Raw genomic sequence first — 21315 nt, 5'->3', positions numbered from 1 at the left:
CTCCATCAGAGGCTCATCGGATAGATTTTTTTACTCACTGGAAACCATTACTTAAATATTTAGAAAAGTTACCAGCACGAGAAATCTCTCTGTAGTCCACCATATGACATTGTACAAAGTTTTCTGCTATTCCCGGCAGTGGCTGTTCTACCTTATAAGAATACTCTATTTAAAGATATTCCAGCATTATTAATTTGTTTTGACCAAGGAGCAAGTAACCATTAATATTAATATTGTTACTATTGTTGGTTAAGATTTATATCAATATTGATTAATGTTAAGACCTTGTTTTTTGAGGCTAGCAGATGTTAATGTTAATATTAAACTATAAGGATACACACTATTATCTTATTGTTGATTTTTTTGTTTGTTTGTTTGGTGTTTGTTTTGGTGTTTTTTTGTATGGGTTTTGTATTTTTTGCATGGGTCAATTCATTTTCTCTGTAACATATTCATTTTTACGTTATTGGGAGCGAGTGGGGGGTATTCAGGTACTCATCTCATTTATGGGTTTTTTTGTATGCTATAAAAAAGAAAAAGAAAAAGATTATTACTTCTATATGTACCTGTGTGTTTTATGACAGTTTGGTATTGAAAAATAAAAGAATGAAAAAAAAAAAGTTAGAGCAGAAAAGTTCAATACAAGTTTCAGCCCTTAAAATTGAATAAAAGAAGTTAAAGTGTTCTGACGCAGTATTGTAAAAACCAAGCTGGTTTCATAAAGCTAGAGTTTACTCCAAAAAATAATAGCGCTGCCGTATTGCATCACACTCAGTTCATTTCAATCATTTCTTCAGCGAGTTTGATAGCTAGCAAAGTAATAATCATAATTTTTATTTTAAAAAATAGCATGTGTAACGTACACGTGCTGGAAAATTATTTACCTGGACTCAGCTATCATGCGACTGGAGACCACATTATGGGGTGGGTTTCACCCTTAAGCCTGGCTATGGTCATGCAGCAAACATTTATTCACAGCTGGGCTCAGGTGATGACTCATATAATTAATAGTTTGTCAACAACCCTGAGGTTCACATCCAAAGGAGACAAGCCCCAGAGGGGGGACTCTCCACCATTTGTCATTAGAACAAACCTGAAGAAGTCTAACTGCCGTCTTTTTTCAAGCTCTCAATACTACCATGACCTGGATGACTGAGAAAGTAGACAGATATAATGTGAAAGTAATGTAATAAATACTCTAATCTATTACTTAACTCGGAAAGTCACGTTCTGCATTACTTTTAAGAAAAATAACTAATGTTACTTCTGAGCGAAACTGAGATCTGATTAAGACAGGATATCAACCAAAATTCCAGAAAAAACAAATCACGTAAAAGTTATAAATTGATTTGCATGTCATTTAGTGAAAGGAGTATTCAATCCACTACAACCCAGCCAGAATTATGGCCCCCATTGATGGGCTGTGTACCCGTGTGGCCTATAGATGGAAAAAAAAATCAATTAATTACAGATATGCCACACCTTGTCCATTAAACATATTTTTTAGACTCACGTATTCTTAATGCAGCCATTCACACCCATCGAATAATTTGACTGTACTAACATGCGGCATTTATTTTCTTTTTGCTTTGAACCAAGATCGATTTTTGTAATTTTTTGGAAATTAGACAAATCTGAAATCCAAATAAACAAATCTGATCAATCAGATCACTGTATGTGCACTCTTAACTCAAACACCGAATCCACAATGAAATCGAAATAGTAAAATAATACTATTTTGTTTTTTTTGCAGTGACCCACCATGGCAACAACCTGTTGCCGTTGCCTTTGTGGTCAATACCTAGATACTAAGAGGAAGAATCTATTTGTGTGTACACATTAGGACACCGATTTGTGTTGGTATAGGTTTATATTAACAACACCTATAGCTTTATATTGTTAAATAGTAATTATAAGAGACTGGCGAAACGCTAATGTAATGTACTGCATTACTTTAAAAAAAGGTTTTCTGTGTAATAAAATACTTGAGTAACGACCCCAACACTGATCACAAAAACGAGAGGAAATACCTCCAACCAAATGAAAATCAATAGAAGCATCAATAAGAGAATCGATAAGGAATGAAATCAATAAGTAAATTTGGTAAGTAAGTAAGTTTGGTGAAGATGAGCTGTTACCTGCAGCTCAGTATTGAGTCTAGGCATCGAAGCAGCTCGGCCCTGGTTTTCCAGACCGGAGCCAGTGAATGGAATTCTACTGCTCACACTGGTCTCCATCTTCTTCATCTCTACCGACTCCTGAGCATACAAATACAAACAAAACCCTGCCTCATCAGCATGCAATGATGACATTTGGAGGTGCATTAAGCAATTTGGACTCAATTTGAGAAGACTACTGGAACTCTCTGGACCCGCCGTATCTCTATAAAACCACAATTAGCTAATGGTCTCTTAGCAACAGAGTCCACTAATCACTGACATCAACAATTGATGTTACTAGCAGAACACAGACTCTACCCGCTACTACTCTGTAGCTTAATTATACCCACTGTGTCATTAACAACAATCAACAACAAACAACAATTGTTGTCTTGAGATTGCACACTGCTCCTTTAATTCAGTATTGAGATAACAGACACCATGACACAATGGTTTAAAGATAGGCTAGACTTGTATTATTTGTAATATAATTGTAACCACTATGCTGTTCTCACTGAGAGTAAAGCAAAAGTGAATTATTTGTGAATGAAAACAATCATCTGTACACGGATTACAAGATTATAAGTTCTTCTTACTCTGTGTTAAAGTAAGAAGAGCAGAACCTAGTGAATATGACATGAGCACAGCTGTAGTATTAATGAAAATAGTCAAATAGTAAGGATACTATGTGAAGTCTTGCTTTGACATGAATTACCATATTTAATCAAATTGATATAATCATTTTATAGCAAACATTATTCTATATGGCCATGCTTTTTCTACTGTTTATCTGGGTTTGGGTCTGAGCAGAGAAGCCCACACTTCCCTTACCACGGCCACCTCATCTTGGGGGGATACTGAGTTGTGCCCAAGCTAGCTGAGAGACATAACTCGAGCAAGTCCTGCGTCTGCCCAGTAGACTGCCTAGGGCTTTCCTAAAATTACTCAACTAGTCAGTTGAGTTCTAGTCAGATGTCTGAACCACGTCAAATTGGTTCCTTTCAATGTGGAGAAAAAGTGGCTCTACTCCTGATCAAGCTCCTCAGCCTGTCTTTAAGAGGACAGCCAGCATCCAAAAGAAGCTTATTTCTGCCACGATCTTTGGAATATAGTGTAAACACTGAAATACTTTCACAGCTCATGTTGAACATGAATCTGTATGTTTTACCTGATTGATGGCAGTGTCTGAAGTGTCCTCAGATGGGCCCCGGGACATCGTTCTCTTATTCTTAGCCCATGGCACTTCTTTGGGTTTATCAATCACCCAGGAAGATGATGGCTTGATGGTGTGATCTTGACTTGGCCTGTGTGTAATAATCACAGTTCAGTTTAACTTTTACAAGGTCAGCGGTTCCTGTTGTCATTGAAGTCTCAAGTATTCAAAACTAGCTGTAAAACTATTGTAGGATATCTGACACATTGATCAATTAGCATTATTTCTTGTTAATTAAACAGCTATATTATACAACAGCTATAACTCCACTATAATTTCCCATTGTCTTTCAGGCCTTTTAGTCAACTGGGTCATTTCATATTCTTTAAGTGGTAAAAGCAATCAGATTTTTAGAAGATTTCCCAAAGATGAGCTCACAGATCTCACATCCAAAACTTCCTTTACATCTAACTTTAAGATTAAATTTTTTGCAAGAACCTGGTCTCAAATAAGAAAGTTGGTCTGCAACGCACCATTTGTACTTTGAAGAACTGACACACACTCACAGGTAAACCGGATTTACTTACTTGTAATAATATATCAATGTGATTTTGGTGATCTCAAAACCTATAATGCTTTTTCTTATTACACTAGGGGATGCTCATAATAAACGTGGCAGAAGTTTAAAAAGCTGAGGAATACACATAAGGTTACATCAAAATTTTTATGGTGGGTTAACAGCTCCGGCTTCACAATGGGTTACAGAGCTGAGTATGTGCTGTAGTATGATGCTAAACTAATGCTAAAACACAACAAACAGCCCTTTGCTCATCAGTAAAATGTCTTCTTGCATTTGTCAGTAGACTAAGACAGTACATTAGTTTATTTAGTTTTAAAATAAGTAGCTATTGTCTATGAAGCCATTAATTTTACTGGCAAATACCTCCTAGAGGCAAAGAAGGTACTGGAGTAAAAAGAATGTGCACATAAAAGTATTACATTTATTTTAGTTTTGATTTTCTCTCCACTATGACCTTTACACAATTTTATAGAAGACTGGCATAGCAGAATAAACTCTGCAGGGCCACTGCAACATAAATGCATGCAGTTATGAAAGAAGTAATCAGATCTTTTACCTAAGTTTAAGACCCAACCCATCAAAAATAGCCAGAAAATTCTGATTTTTTGGAACTGAGATGTTTAACTAGAAAGCGAAAATTTCAGAAGAAATTTTAAGTGTGCCTATGCCGCTGCTAATCAGTGTAGTTTGCCATTCATATGGCTACAGAGAGCAAAACTCACCAGAGCAGCCATTGTCCACCATGAACTATGGTAAAAACAAACACCGCTCGCGCCTCACAGATGACAGCTTACAGTTTTGTGTAAAGATGAGGTGACTTCATACAGCCCCGATTTGCAGACGCTGTGCACAGAGGTTCATGAGCAGAAGTCCCATTGTACCACGGCAGACCCGGCAATGTTTGCATGTACACGCTTTGTAGCATTACTTTATTGACCACTTTTCACACATGGTTGCTGTACCCACACAGCCGGCTGTAGCTTTTCATCTCACACCCCAACACATACCAAAAAAAAAAAACCAGCTGAGAGAGCACAGACTTTATGCCTGAGAGGCGTGATTGCAGATGCCGCTCAGGTGGGTCCACCTCCCCTGCAGCGGCACTGCAGTCCACGCCGCGCCACACACATCAAACATGTAAAATAAATATTTGTGCACTTTTGCATTCACTTTTTGTTTTTTGTTATTTTTACACAGTGTTCTGAATGATTAACAATGGTCTACAGCCAATCTTGTGTATTGTTATACAAACTTTGGTTGTAAAATTCAGATAACTACTTAATAAAAGCTAAATATTTTATATGAGAGTAAGAAAGAAAAGTATCTTTGTGCCCCCCTTTCCCTGTGAATGCCCTACCTGGCCCCCTGGCAAAAGCTTTGCTAGATCCGCCCCTGCACAGTTACCAGCTGTCTCTCAGAAACAGTTCATAACGTCCCTTCAACTCATTCATGTCACCTGTTTCTCCATCTCCAGTTCAGCTCTGATGATTCAGTGAGGACATCTCCTGGTTCCAACCAGCCGCCTTTACAGCTGTGGCTCCAGCAAACATCAGCTGATACTAGAAATTAATATCAAATAAATTCTAACAGCAGCTGATCAAGCTTAAACGTGCTGCTGTTGTTTAGCGCGATAAACAAACAAGAGATCAAAGCCCATCATTGATCAGTTTCATGATTGAAGTTGCAATAGGCGAGAGAATGACAGGGGAGGCTGCATAACGACAGAATAAATCCAGCTTTGTGTATTCTTCTGTTCTACCTGAAGTACGGGACAAACTGTGTTCCTTTTCAGCTCAATACGAATTGCTAATATTTTTCTCTGAATGCGGGATGATTCCGTTTGCACGGGACGGTTGGCAACTCTACTAACTAACCTTATGAATAGCTAGCGCTAGCTAGCGCGCAGTACGACTTATTGTAACTGATTGTAAAAAGTCAGCACAACAAAAATATACATAACATCTTACCTGACATTCAGTTCACCTGACACTCGTACCAGCGGCATGAGAGAGAGAGGGGTGAAACGAGACAGAGAACCGCTCTCGGTGTAAGCAAGGCCCAGTCGCTCGCGGCCGCCTCGCATCTCTCTTCCCCCCCAATCTCCTTTCTGTCATACACCGGTGGCTAGCTGCCCTCTGTTGTAGCTCCGCGTTAGCCACCACAAAACAACTCAGTTATTTTTTCCACATCGAACAGCATCTGGACAATCCACCACCTTTCACTGTTTTTACCGTTACTAAAATGAATAAATGAATCACCAGCCCATATAAATGAAAAATAAGTCCAGCAGCCAACCAAGAGTGATCACGAAAGACTAGGGGGTGAAACGAGAGCCTGAGCCGGCCTGGGTGTCAGCCAAGCCGCGCTAGCCAGCTAGCCGGCTAGCTGCCATGCGGCGCTAGAAGTAACATTGTGAGAAAACTGTTGCTAATATGGGACTTCTTGATAAAACGAGCAGATATTTGAAGTTTACACAACTACATTCTCGCCTGAAAATATCTTAAAAGTTTATTTTGTGACCTAGAAACACGAATAAGAGGAATATAAAAAAAGAGGTGGCAGCCGCCATTGTTTCACTCGGTAGAGGCGTACTATGAATTGTGGGATATGGAGTTTTCCACCAAGCATACATCCTTTCGCTTACCGTAAGTATTCAATGGTTCGCGCAACCTTTAAACTTCCAATGGCTCCTGAAAGCAGCAACGCTGTGCGCGCCGTTGATATTGTCGTCACTACGGTAATCCAAATAAGGCTAGACAGGCCGTACTACTCCCAGCATACCACTAGAGAGAGCCAACACACCACAAATGAAGTCTGTTTCTATGGCGCCAAAAGATGAATCTTTCCCAATTTGCACTAAAATCTAAATATTTAAAAAACTATAAAAGTCATAAACACCAAAAGTCATAGCATACTAATCCAGATCCAGCCGCACAAAATGATATAACATATATGACCCTTGTCTCAAAACTGTGCGACAGATAAGCACGGGAAAATTTGCACTAAAATATTAATATTTAAAAAACTATAAAAGTCATAAACACCAAAAGTCATAGCACACCATTCCAGATCCAGCCGCACAAAGTAATAAGTGTGCCTCTTGGCATAGGCACACTTAATAATAAATCCGAGAAATAGTAATAAGTGTGCCTCTTGGCATAGGCACACTTAATAATAAATCCGAGAAATAGTAATAAGTGTTCCTCTTGGCATAGGCACACTTAATAATAAATCCGAGGAATAGTAATAAGTGTGCCTCTTGGCATAGGCACACTTAATAACCTTTATAACAAAACCTAAATTTTTTTGCTATATCTTGTTGTTTACTATATAATTTTATGATATAGTTATGATATTTTTTTTTATTGCATTTGTGACACTGGGCATTTTTGGCAGCGTTATGTTAACAACAATGTTAATTTCACACAAAAAAATATTTTTTTCCATAACATTATAGCATTGAAATTATGGCAAGTATTGATCATGTTGATTAGATAGAAGTCTCAGAAACTCATGTATCAAATATGAAACAAAGGGCATTATAGGGTTAAGCAGCACAACTCCATCTATCATCCATCCATCTATCTGCTTATTCAATACAGGATCACAAGACACCACAAGCAGAATATAAAAAAGAATCTGTTATGCGTTTTTCCTGAAGTATTGAACTTACAGAGTGCCTCCATTGTTGAGGGAGTTGGAGCTAGGTCTGGTCTGTGGATGAGACTTGGCATGGGATTTAGGCTGGTACCTAAGCATGCTGGGAGGCTCCACACTGTTTAACATCTTAGGGAGGTCTTTCTCCTGTATGTGAGTCAGAGGCAGCAATGGCTTAAATAGAGCCCCGACCTTGCACTGTGGAGGAGAGACGGATGGCAACATGCTGAAGAAATCCAGAGGCAGCAGGCAGAATATTGCTGGACCCAGGTCTGACAACAGGCGCTCAGGGCTGGATGTGGAGACTTAGGCCAGAATATTCTTTGCTTGTAGTCATGCTTGTTTGCAATATATCTATGTGCATGTGGGAGTGTGGAAACATGCACGAGTAGGGTATACGTGCAAAGTTGCTGATAAACATCTGTCAGCAGCCAAATTCTCTGATTGACTGATTGTCAATTGTCTGACTGAAACTGACAAGAGTGTCATTAAGCATTTAACATCCACTAGGTTACTGGTGACCCCTCAAAAATTAGGGTTAAGGTTTAGGTTTGGTTACCATTTCCCCTATTTAGAACATGTCTGTCCCTTTTCTATAGAATTTCTGCCCACTTGGCACACTCAGAAGGTTCAGAAGGTTTTTACAGATAAATTAATGCCAAAATGTATGAGAATTTACTCGACCTTGGCCGCAGATAGGTTGATGTTATCCTTGTAACTGTTAAAAGATTAATACAACAACAGCAAGTAACAACTCTCCTGGTACTTCTATATTAAAAATAATAAATTGGGGAAACAGATGATAGCTTTTGCAAATTACCAGTGAATTACTAGTGAACACAAAGTATCTTCTGTGCATGTGTGTTTACATGCAGCATACATTCAAAGTGTGCAAGTTTGCAAGCATGTATGTGGGCCCATGCATCTAGATTTGAACTCCATCCATTGTGTGTGTACTTCCTTGCATGTCTGCATATGTAATGAGGGTGTTGTACCTGGGAGCCCAAAGCGCTCTGTTGCTGCTGCAGTCTCCTAGCTCGATTCTGCTTATAGTAGTCAAAGATCATCAAGGCTGCATAAACCTTCCCTACTGTGAGCTCATTGGCTGAGGAGGTGAGAAGAAATTATTTAAGAAATGACAAGACATAAAAAGAAGTAGTAACTGACTCATTCCTTCTTATTTCAATGCATCTCTGTGCACTGCATGTCTCCCTAATGGTTTAAAGAAAAGGGAATTCTTATGGTGAACAAGTTTGTTAATTTACAGTAAGTAACTAAAAAAAAAGAAAAGCAGAACAATCACTACTGAGTCAAAATGCCTTTTTGTAGTTGCAGTATCTGGTGATCACATCTTGGCAAAAGGTGGCAACAAAAATCAACTGTAAAGTAAGTCTTGGATGGCCACATGCACACAGTGACTCACACTATAGGGTGGTTTAGGGATACCTTTTGGGTGAAAAAGCTTTCACAGCTGCTGTGCATCTACTTTTTATGGCAGTATATTTAAGGACCAGCTGTGGACCAGCTGAAGTCTGTCCTCCATCACTTGGAAAGCCATCCTCTCTTCCCTTGAGGAGTCAGTAGTTCACAGCTGGTTATAAGCCTTTGTCACTCTCATAGCCCACCACTTCCTATGGATTCATTGACTTAACTGCAAATTGCCTACCTGCCCACTCTCCACTGAAAACCTGCCACTCACCACAGCTCTCCACCTGCTAATTGGTACCTACTCCTAAGCCTTGTTTGCCCGTTGCCTTTTTAAATTAAACCTATACTTGATTGTAGTCACTGTCTGCACCTTGGGTCAGAAAATTTTAAAGTCATGATGACCAGTGTTGGTCAAATTGCTTGAAAATTTTTTACTAATTACTGATTACTTCACCAACAAATGGATGTTGTTAATTCACTAATTACTTATTTTCAAAAGTAATTAGTTACTTTATTACTTAGTTACTTTTTTAAAAACATGACACACAACCTGAATACTTAACAATGTAATAGACCTTTCAGCCCAATTCAATTTTTTCTGCATAATCCATCATATAAAATTGCTAGTCAGAGTATTAATACTGTAGTGTACTAAAGAGTATTATGAATATAATATGAATATAGTATTATGAAAGGACATTATGAAAGGAGTCTGGAAATGGTATTATAATGTTCAATTAAAAGTCAATTAATTATTTGTACTAATTTTCTCTTTAGCATCAACTCTAAGTGCCACAATTTAAAAAAAAGAAAAAGACTACTTTTTTATGTATGTCATCTATAGATGAATAGAAAATTAAAATTCTGATAATTTGCTTACGTTTATGTGGTGTGACCAACAGGTCCATGGTCTTTTGGGAAAGGTTGGGCCAAACTGTGGACAATTCCTTTTTTAACTCTGCATCACATAATCGCTGGGCTACCATTCCTACAAGTACAAAATCAAGAGAGATTAAAAGAGACTCAACCTCTTGTCATAATAGTGATAACCTTAACTCTGTGCAATCAGAAAATGTTGGTTCTTTCAATTCACTTAAATGTATATAGCACCAAATCATAATGACCGTCACCTCAAGGCGTTTAATATTGTAAGGTAAAGATCCAACAATAATACAGAGAAACCCCAACAATCAGACAATCTCCTCACTTTGGCGACAGTGGGAAGGAAAAACTCCCTTTTAACAGGAAGAAACCTCTGGCAGAACCAGGCTCAAAAAATGTTTTCCCAAAGTGTTGGCAGTCAGGGGACAAAAAAGTAATAATTCTAACTGACACACATCAAAACTATTTATTCCCCCCCCCCCCCCCCCCCCACAACTGTCATTTTTGCTTTGCTCCAAAGATAAGGTTAGGATTAGGGTTAACATTGAAGATTACTTAGACCATTTTGGGTCTACACAGTGTTATCAGTGTATAATTATGTGCCTCTAACCTGACGCCAACTTGATCTCCAGTGCTGTGCGAATCAGTGCCATCAGAGTGGAGGTAAAGTGAACTGTGTTGTCATCAGCAATAGGCATATTCATTTTGACGAGGCGCTGAGGGTTAGACAAAGAGACATTAGGTCACTGATCATAGCAAACTGTTTAATAAAAACATAAAATTCACCCAGAGAAATCAGTCTGTGTGCTGAAGTGATCCTATCCCCTCAAATGATTCAGGTTCTTTGCTAAATTTGGTTTATTATGTGCAAGTTTCTCTAGATTGATGAAATGCTCCAGAGATATATTTCAGCACACAAAAAGCCTTCTCTACGAGAATATACAGGAGACAAACTAGACATTGACATACACTGCTACTAGCTACAGTATGCACTATGTTGCAAGTCAAAGGGCACTGGTGCAAGACTGACATTGACCGAAAAAAAGGCGAGAGAAGGCATGTAACACATAACCATGAAGGTGCTTCAACAGTCGCAGGAGCTCGACTCTGTGGTTGCCATCGCAGCAATCATCAGTTTGGAGTTGAGAAGCTGAGTATGCTCTACATGTACAGTGGATGCTAGCATCAAAGAGTTAATTCCACCAAGCTTGATCAGACTTAGCAGGAAGACTTGGTTCATACACCTGTGACAATGACAATAAAGTTTCTGATTCTGATTCTGATTAATGGAACCACTATTTGCATAAAGGATGCTATGGGATTGTTGCTGTAAGAGTTGAGCTCCCCTGAACACAAAAAGCATTCACCTACATGTGCTATCAGTGGCAGTGCAGAGAATAAGAAGACCAGAGTCAGAATGAAACGGGGATGGAGAACTGAGGGCCAAACATATACACACACTCAGGCCTTTTTACACATGGCCACACACTCACTTTAGCACATGTACACACAATTATAGGCTGCACAATCAGCTAGAAAGAAAAAATCCTTAACTCAAACCACTCTAACAATAACAGAAGTCATTGACCTATTAAAGATTTACCTGTAGCAACATATCTTTTGTCCTTTATGCAATGAAATAATTATTTTTTGCAGAAAAATAACCATTTGAAAATGGTGTTTGTTCAGCAGAGCCGCTCCAATGCTTTTCAGCACATTAGGTCATGTTCAATCCTTCTTGCATTTAGCAGTTAATAGAGCTGTAATTTTTTATGGCTAATTATAACATGGGTATTTTTTTACATTTACTTTTAGGCATAACAAACCTTTTGAGGTAGTAGGTATAAGTACAATCCAGGGAGTGTTAAAATTGTTTCACTATCTCCGCGTACCCTTTTATTGCAGAGCTGGTCTCAAAGGCAAAGCTTACAAGCTAAAAAAAACAAACATAAATCTAAAGGCAGAGCATTTTCAAGTTTTGAAGAATCTTGAAAAAAAAAAAAGCATTCCAGTGTATCATTAAAGAAACGGTATATTAATGCGCAAAAGGTCCATCCATCCAAAAAAGTGGCAAACAGTTAAAAACTAGAAAAAGTTGCATTTCCTGCGTAAATGCTGTGTGAATGCCTTGTAGTGGAATCTGAAAACAGCAGAATAAGAAGAAAACTGCTTTATTTAAAAGGGTACACTGAACAGTGTCACTAAAGCAGAGTGCATGCAAGCAGAGCAGAAGTGTGCTAACAGCCACAAGTAGGATTCAAACCTGCACCAACAGATCTCACAGCAGCTGTTCATCTCACTGAGCCATAGCAGTTCTTGTCTCAACGAGAGATATGATGAGAGAAAAAATATGCAGAGGGCTGAAGAAGCTGAATTGTTGTGAAAAGAGGTGAAGAAGCAGAACTGTATGCTAGAAAAAGGTGAAAAGGCTGAAATTGTGCTGAAAAGAGGTGGAAAGCTGAAATTCTTCTGAAAGAGCAGAAGAGGCTGAAATTTTTTCAGCTACTCATTGAGCCAAACTGGTTCTCACGTAACTGAAAAAAGGTGAAAAAGCTGAAAATTCTTATTAAAAAAAAAGCAGAAGAGGCTGAGATTTGTGCTGATAAGAGGTGAAAACGCTGAACCTTCTGCTGAAAAGAGGCAGAACAACCTGGTTCTGCTCAATTTCAGTCCACCAATCAGAGGTACTTCTTCTGTCTGCTTCATCAGGCTGTGTACTTGTATGTATTTCTGCCATGGAGCATTAACAAGAATCTGAGGTCCATATTAGAAATGCTGCCAAAATTATAAAACGTTGCAGAATTGTAATAAATTAGCAATGTAAATTACAGGACTGTGATAGTGTATTAATTTGTAGTGAAAAAAAAAAAACTGTGGAACAAGGTGGAATTGAACCCAAGACCCGTGTCATAACCAATTGTGCCACCTGGAACAGGGGCGGGAGGCTCAGAAAACAGAGTGATGAGGAGTCAGAATTAGATTGCGGTGAGAGGCGAAAAATGCCGTTTTTTGGTGTTACAAAACGTCGTGTAACTCAAAAAGTAGGTGGGATAGAAGCATAATTCTTGTACTGGGTGAATCAGCAGACTTTGGTGAACTTTCACTGCGACAGAGGTACATAGGTCTTTGTACCTCCGTCGCGGAGATATGACCAGAGAAGACACGGCTTCATTTCCAGAGTTTGAAAACTGAGAGAAGGACAGATTTCCACCCCTCAAACAAACGTAATTCATCGCTCAACGGTAAGATAATTGTAAAAACTGTTTAGTACACTCAAAGTGTCTGAAGATATATTGGCACAAGCCTCATGTCTTAACTTTGCTTCATTAAGGAGATATGACGATTTGAAAATGCCTCCAGTTACAGAATTTCAGCTCTGAGTTTCACAACCTCCCCATAGACTTTGAATGGGAAGTTTTCAGACCTTGTGTCACTTCGAGGCAAATTGTGAAAAAAACCTCACTCGCACGATAATGATAGTGACACTGTCTTAAAGCCAACAAAAATACCTACGTTTTGATGTATAATTTGTGTGGGTTCAGCGAAAGTTGAGTAAGCAACAGGAGTTTGTTCGTACATGAAGAAGGGTTTCAGAGCTTAGAGTGCACGTACTCTAACTCAGTCCATATCAACGATAGCAACCCATGCAAATCCTCATAATTCATACAAAAGCAAAAAATTAATTTAAGGGAAACGGTAGAACTTATGGAAAAGCTGAATTAGACAATAGTAGCAGAAGAACAGGAGAATAGTTTAAAGGTGGAATGGTGGTTCTAGGTGAAAGTATGTGGAAGTAGTTAAGGTTCAAAAACATGCCACTTAGAGTGTTTTATGGGAGGTGTGCCATTCACTTCAATGGGAGCTGGAAAGAGCAGAATTGATAAAAACTGTAAAAATTTGAATGGTGATAATGGCATAAAAACTGAGGGACTAGTTAAGTGGCAAAAAACGTACGGAAGCAACTAGAAAAAGAAAAATAAAGAATAAAGAGAAACAGGATCTCAATAGTGTGAATGGCTGTGAGGCATTCACACAACAAGGTAAGTGGTAAGTGGTGTGAGATGTTAATTTAATTTTTTGTTTACATGGTTACGCATTTGCACGCTCTTATAATTGGAGCGAAAATTAACTAACAAAGCTTCACTGAATTCAACTGTGCTGGCTGCCTGGCTCATTATTCTGACAAATACAAACTGTAACCTTTTAGAGTTATTGTAGAGCATAAAAGATTCCAGACTCTTTAAAGTGCCTATAACCTTTGCCTAGTACTGTACAACCATTATGAATGTAATGTAACATTACCTGAGGTGAGTTTTAACTGGAATAAAATAGGCGAACAGAAAATAAAAAAAGAAAGTGATTTCTAAATTGACTTTGACTTGTATTTCATTGCAGACAATATGAACACAAAATATTTTACGTTTTGTTTGGTCAGCTTCATTTCATTTGTAAATATACATCCTTACCTGTCACTCAGACCTGCAACACATTCCAAAAAAGGTTGGGACAGGAGCAATTTAGGGCTAGTAATCAGGTAAATTGGCTAAATAATGATGTGATTTGAAACAGGTGATATCAACAGGTGATTGTAATTATGATTTGGTACAAAAGCAGCATCCAAGAAAGGTCCTTTAGGAGTAAAGATGGGGCGAGGATCGCCAATTTACTAACAAATATGGAAAAAAATTATTGAAATGTGTAAAAAAAAATCTCAGAATTTTTTTATGGTCATTTTGCTCCAACATGAGTCCCACTCTGTTATGTGCCTTTTCTGTTATTAGTTTACTCAGACTGTCTTTGGTAATAATTGTGACATTGGTGAAATGTTTGAGTAATTGAGTAATCAATACAGAAATCCTGCTGGAAATTCCAGTGCAATGTCTTTAAACCTTGTAAACAAGTTGACCACAGTGTAAAGATTTCCTCAAATGTAACTTAGTCACTGTATAACTCAAAGCATAGCTAGAATGTGATGATGACTACACTGTTTGCATTTGCCCCTGTGTTAACATGCAAATTTCATTATTTAGATTGGCTATCCGGATAAAGATAATGTGATCAGCTAGAAATAGTGTAGAGGTTAAATCAAGGTTTAGTACCTCTAATATTCTAACACAAAAAGAAAGAAACAAACACACACACACAGACACATGCACACAACAGATATTTCCACACAGTGAACAGACTGAGATGATATGACAGAAAAATGAGAGAAAAAAAATGGGCAGTACAGACAGAACCACAGAGTCAAAAGCACATATACAAAACATTTCTTCCACAGAAAAGCAGCAGAAGCTAGACATACACACACACACCTGGACATACATAATTGCACACACATACGCACGCGCACACACACAAACGCATGCACGCAAAACTCACTGCTCCACAAAATAAAACCCAAACTAGGGTATACCACTGAAAGGAAATAGTGATGCAACGGAGCAATTTCCCTCCTTATACATTATATATCTTAATCAAGCATTCTTTATTAAGGGCTGTGTTCTTATAATTAGGGATGGGTATTAACCCAAAGCTGCAGATACTACTAGCAAAACCGTAAGACAGAAAAGATGAGTGACTTACACTCAAGCACTATCAGAGCACTAGCAAAACAAAGAAATGTGGTAATAGTGCAGAGCAAAGACATTGGCTTGAGTTCACGCCAATGGAAAAAAGATTGTTGAGAAGAGGGAAGAAAGTGGCGGAAGAGGAGGGTCTACCTTGTAGGCGACTCTTGGCGGACATTTCTTTCCCAAACCTAAGGGTGGGGACATGTGGAGCAGCATCTGATACATATCGAGGTACTTGATACGGCCACTTCACAGGGTAGGAAATCAAAACATAAATAGAATGCAAACAGAGAAGGATGGGAAGTTAGAGAAGGGGAAAAATAAATAAAAAGAAATCAACAAAACAGCAGAATGATGGAAAGGAAAAACAGAAATCTGTTGTTAATAGATTTCCTTGAGTGAGATGGAAGGTATATGCCATCCTCGGCCACTGTGTCAGGGCGCAGGGATGGATGCATCGCTACGGAGCTCAGGATTCCTGAGAGGAAACATGGAATGGTAAAGAGTGAGTCAGGGGAGGAGGGGAGAAAAATGGGACAATGGTCAGACCCACACAGGATGCTGATGAAAGGGAAGAGAGATGAGAGCAGTGTAATGGGGATGTCTGCCACAGCATGCTTGCAGACATCTCACTGGTACTACAACCAGGGTGTACGGAGACAAAGGTTTCAATGCCAGCCTGAAATCTGCTGTGGTTGCTCATAGCCTAACTTTCACGAGGCAGACATGTACAAAAAAGATCACATTGTTCTTGATGGTTTTGATTTGCCATAACTGAATTGAATTTAAGACTTTTGAAGGCTCAGTTTGTAGAGTAAATTGCAGTCTGCAGTTAAAACATTACAGACAGAAGAAAGTCTTATGGCAGGCAGCATGTTGGGACAGTGCCGCAGCTTTGAAAACTTTGTTTCCACTCCAGGATCATCAACCAAAGCCAGACAGTTTGAAGGGGCAAGTGCTAGTGTAAAGGCGATTTCATTGGTGCACAGCCATTCAGTTAAAATTCTCTTGGCATAGAGGTACACAAAGCACCCTAGTGACGGAAATGTCTGGTATTTGCAAACCTTGTATGCTACCCTATTAGGGCAGTTCTTCCCTAAGCCAAGGGGGGGTGAGATAATGCGTAACAAATTGTACATATCCTTATAGGAAATCCGTCCGCTGCGGAAAAGAACAAGCACATAAATAAACAACCGTTCAGGACAGCTTCCAAAATAAAATAAAATAAAACAAAACAAAACAAAACAAAACAATAAACAAAAAAACAAAATCCCAATAATTATCAGAGGGCTGACTGCAAACAACAAGGTACAGGAATGAGGCCTTGTTCAGTCACCGTAGTCACAAACAGGGGAGAGAGGAGTAAGGCTAGAGAGTTTTTTCCTTCACTTTACTGTGTATTCTGTTCTCTGGGGCCAGATGAAGGCTTGAACATACCACGCAGCTGGGTCATACTCAGCCCAAACCCGGATAAACTCATCGAGGTGATGAGGCCCCAGGATGGACGAGTCTCTGGTCAGATACTCAAAGTTATCCATTATGACAGCCACAAACAGGTTCAGCATCTAGAAGACAGACATAAGGTAGTTAGACCTGTTGTTTTGAAATATTAAAAATAACAGACATTTATTTTTATGTTTTATGATATTCTAATAAAAGCTAACACTAAATTCTAGGATTTCACAGATGAAATGTTATCTAACTAGACAAGATACTGATGTAAACATGTTGAAATAGTTCTTCACAGTATTATCGATGTTAAGCAAAAACACTTAAGTACTGTAATTGCAAACATGTGCAAACATGCCCACAGTTCCCTTTAGAATATATCTATCTATATTTGCCCCAGTCAAATCTGATAAAAACTGCTTCAAAAAAAGCTTAATACCGTTGTTTCCACTGTTTTTAATTCAATAACTTCTAAGCCACCTCTATGCATTCTGTGGATTCTGATTTACTCTTGTTTCCATTTTTTAAGAACCTTTTCTTATATTTTGATTATGACTTTTCACTTTCATTGTTTTTATGCTGTCTTAATGTTTTATTACAAATGGAACAGCAGTTTATAATGAAGTTTATAATGCCAAAAACACAGAGGACATACATCTTAACCTCCTAAGACCTGAACTCTTCCACAGCATGCACTTTTAATTTCTCTTTGATATTTGGGCTGATTAGGACCCGATTAATGTAAAAACAAAGAATTACCAGATTTTTTTTTTTCCAAGAAAAATTAGAGCCACATATGAGGATATTCGTTTAAAATTTTAGTATAACAGTAGCAGTATAATGTTCTCGTAAGTAGATATCAGGCCCTTGTAGAGCAAAATTGAGTATATGTTGGTCTAAATAACCCTAAATGTGATGTCCATATATGTGGACGCCAGGTCCTAGGAGGGTCAATATAATATAACTGTTGCTACTTTAAAAATATATGCTGTATTTTGTATTTTTAAGTGGCTTGAAAACACACATTTTTAAGTATCATGTATCGATTACACATACTGGATCTGGCATGTATGTAAAAAATTAAACAGCTGGAATACTGGATGTGTATCTTCTCAGGGAGCACAAATCCTGTACTAACAAAAACTCATTAACAAGTGTTGATTTATTCATTCATTAAAAATTTGAGAAAATGACCAGTAATGATCATTACTCTGTCCCAAATATATGTGTGATGACTAACTAGCACATGCGTATTTCTGACTAGGTGGCTTAAAGATGGGCAGCTGCGAGGTTTTACAGTAAGTTTTATATTTACTCTGTTTTGTGATCAGCAATTTAGACGTAAATATTATAAAAAAGCAGAAGTAAGAGTTAGTTAAACTCTTTGGCCAATAGTTAAACAATCAAATGTGTCAGCTGCAATGGCGACATTTAGGCTTCAGTACTGACCAGGAAAGAGCAGAGAAAAATGAAAGAGACAAAGTAGAAATAGGCAAAATCGCTGCCACACTCTTTTCCGTGGGTCCCTGATCGCTCATCACATGTACGGTGACTCAAGCACGATAACATGATCTCATGCCAAGCCTCTCCAGTTGCACTCCTGATACATTATAGAGAGAGAAGAGGAAAAAGAGAAACAGAAATGGTTAGAATGAAGACATTGACAACATTGTGCATCACCCCAGTTCAGCTTCAACAAACTTAAAATTTATTGTGAAGCACTTTGATGTACACTAATCTTTTTTATGTGCTATAGAGAAACAAATTTTAACTTGACTTGACTTAAAATAACATGGTTGATTTTTGATTATTTTCAGTGAAGGAAGATCAGTCTGATGCTAATATGTCTTGCAGAAAAAGTACAGTCTGTTTCTTATTAAAGCGATATATATATATATATATATATATATATATATACATACACACACACACACACACACACACACAGTGGCTTGCAAAAGTATTCGGCCCCCTTGAACTTTCCCACATTTTGTCACATTACAGCCACATGAATCAATTTTATTGGAATTCCACATGAAAGACCAATACAAAGTGGTGTACACGTGAGAAGTGGAACGAAAATCATACATGATTCCAAACATTTTTTACAAATAAATAACTGAAAAGTGAGGTGTGCGTAATTATTCAGCCCCCTTTGGTCTGAGTATAGTCAGTTGCCCATAGACATTGCCTGATGAGTGCTAATGACTAAATAGAGTGCACCTATGTGTAATCTAATGTCAGTACAAATACAGCTGATCTGTGACGGCCTCAGAAGTTGTCTAAGAGAAAATTGGGAGCAACAACACCAAAGAACACACCAGACAGGTCAGGGATAAAGTTATTGAGAAATTTAAAGCAGGCTTTGGCTACAAAATCATTTCCCAAGCCTTGAACATCTCATGGAGCACTGTTCAAGCGATCATTCGGAAATGGAAGGAGTATGGCACAACTGTAAACCTACCAAGACAAGGCCGTCCACCTAAACTCACAGGCCCAACAAGGAGAGCGCTGATCAGAAATGCAGCCAAGAGGCCCATGGTGACTCTGGACAAGCTGCAGAGATCTACAGCTCAGGTTGGGGAATCTGTCCATAGGACAACTATTAGTCGTGCACTGCACAAAGTTGGTCTTTATGGAAGAGTGGCAAGAAGAAAGCCATTGTTAACAGAAAACCATAAGAAGTCCCATTTGCAGTTTGCCACAAGCCATGTGGGGGACACAGCAAACATGTGGAAGAAGGTGCTCTGGTCAGATGAGACCAAAATGGAACTTTTTGACCACAATGAAAAACGTTATGTGTGGCGGAAAACTAACACTGCACATCACTCTGAACACACCATCCCCACTGTCAAATATGGTGGTGGCAGCATCATGCTCTGGGGGTGCTTCTCTTCAGCAGGGACAGGGAAGCTGGTCAGATTTGATGGGAAGATGGATGTAGCCAAATACAGGGCAATCTTGGAAGAAAACCTCTTGGAGTCTGCAAAAGACTTTAGACTGGGGCGGAGGTTCACCTTCCAGCAGGACAATGACCCTAATCATAAAGCCAGGGCAACAATGGAATGGTTTAAAACAAAACATATCCATGTGTTAGAATGGCCCAGTCAAAGTCCAGATCTAAATCCAATCGAGAATCTGTGGCAAGATCTGAAAACTGCTGTTCACATATGCTGTCCATCTAATCTGACTGAGCTGGAGCTGTTTTGCAAAGAAGAATGGGCAAGGATTTCAGTCTCTAGATGTGCAAAGCTGGTAAAGACGTACCCTAAAAGACTCGGTTGTAGCCACAGCTGCCCTGGGGCAGACTGACAGAAGCGAGGCTGCCATATCGCGCCATCGGCCCCTCTGGCCAACACCAGTAGGCGGTAGGGTAAAGTGTCTTACCCTACACAGTGCTTAAACACTCGCACACTCACTCACGTGCACTAACATAGACATACGGGTACACGCACACACAGGCACTCACATGCTCGTGCATACACACAGACACAGAGTTTGCAGCACACCATGGGGGTTTTATGATGGGATCACTTCTACAAAACTGCGTTTCACAGACAAAGCAGTGAAGATCTGCAGAGGGACACCGGCCTTGCACATCTCCCTTTCTAAAAGATGCATGCTTAAATGAAGATGAATAAAGATGAATAAAGGTTTTGTGAAATGACTACTGAGTTCCGGTGCCATCTCTGGATGCCCGAGGAATAAAAAGAACCGGGGTGAAACTGATTTCGCAACAGTTTTAGTGCTGTGAAACCCGGGGATTCGCTCGAGGCCCAGAAAGGATAAATTGGCAGAGCTGAGATCGTGAAACGAGGTGAACAGAGAGGTAGCTCACATGATTAAAAGGTAAGCACAACCCATTTATTTTTGAACCGTGCATATTGTTTAAAGCCTAAATTATCTGTTTGCTAAGTTGAACGTATCGCAGTGTAAATTCACTCAGTAGAATAAAGAGGTGGCTAGGGTCCGTCCCAGCACGACTAAAGCAAGAGACTTTTGCTAAAAACTTCAGGTCGATGTTTAGTGCATCGTAAGAAAATCTCAGTGCATTAAAGCAGGAGACGTTTGTTACGGATTAGTAGAATCGGTGTTTCATCCGCGGCGGTGTGTGATCCGTCTTAGTTATTAAAAAAAAGTGGCGGTGTTGTGACCCGTCCCCGTGCTTTAAAGCAGGAAACGTGTGTTACTATTAGTTAGAAAGCGGGGTTAAAGGCCTCGTCGCCGGCTGAGGGCCGCATGTGTTCCGGGCTTGGTTGCTCCACCTATTCTCGGACACGGGGGTAGGACCTGTGAGGGCAGGAGATCCAGGGTGGTTACCTAGGCACCGGGGACGCCTTAAATAACTAAAGCTAGGTGTTGGATCCTAGTCGCGGTTGATAACCTGCATGAGAGTGGGGGCAAGTTGCTTCATTAGTGAGAGTGCGACTGCTT

The 21315-nt window shown here is 39.1% G+C and overlaps 1 protein-coding gene and 1 pseudogene across 2 annotated transcripts in view; both read right to left on the bottom strand.

Annotated features, from left to right (window-relative positions):
* LOC146507178 (putative voltage-dependent N-type calcium channel subunit alpha-1B) overlaps nucleotides 1-21315 on the bottom strand; it is a 285564-nt gene that overhangs the window by 57145 nt on the left and 207104 nt on the right. The window contains 9 exon segments of the mRNA XM_085180590.1: nucleotides 2139-2258; nucleotides 3328-3463; nucleotides 7566-7747; nucleotides 8545-8654; nucleotides 9858-9965; nucleotides 10470-10575; nucleotides 16497-16593; nucleotides 16870-16997; nucleotides 18331-18481. Coding sequence (XP_085036716.1) covers nucleotides 2139-2258; nucleotides 3328-3463; nucleotides 7566-7747; nucleotides 8545-8654; nucleotides 9858-9965; nucleotides 10470-10575; nucleotides 16497-16593; nucleotides 16870-16997; nucleotides 18331-18481 — 1138 coding nt within the window.
* Nucleotides 1-21315, bottom strand: part of LOC146507179 (uncharacterized) — a 146457-nt pseudogene that overhangs the window by 77708 nt on the left and 47434 nt on the right. The window lies entirely within an intron of this gene.

This window comes from Neolamprologus multifasciatus, chromosome 12, assembly GCF_963576455.1.
Source record: "Neolamprologus multifasciatus chromosome 12, fNeoMul1.2, whole genome shotgun sequence".
Lineage (NCBI taxonomy): Eukaryota > Metazoa > Chordata > Actinopteri > Cichliformes > Cichlidae > Neolamprologus > Neolamprologus multifasciatus.
Note: the sequence above shows the minus strand (reverse complement) of the source record. Positions and strands in the feature narration are given on the sequence as shown.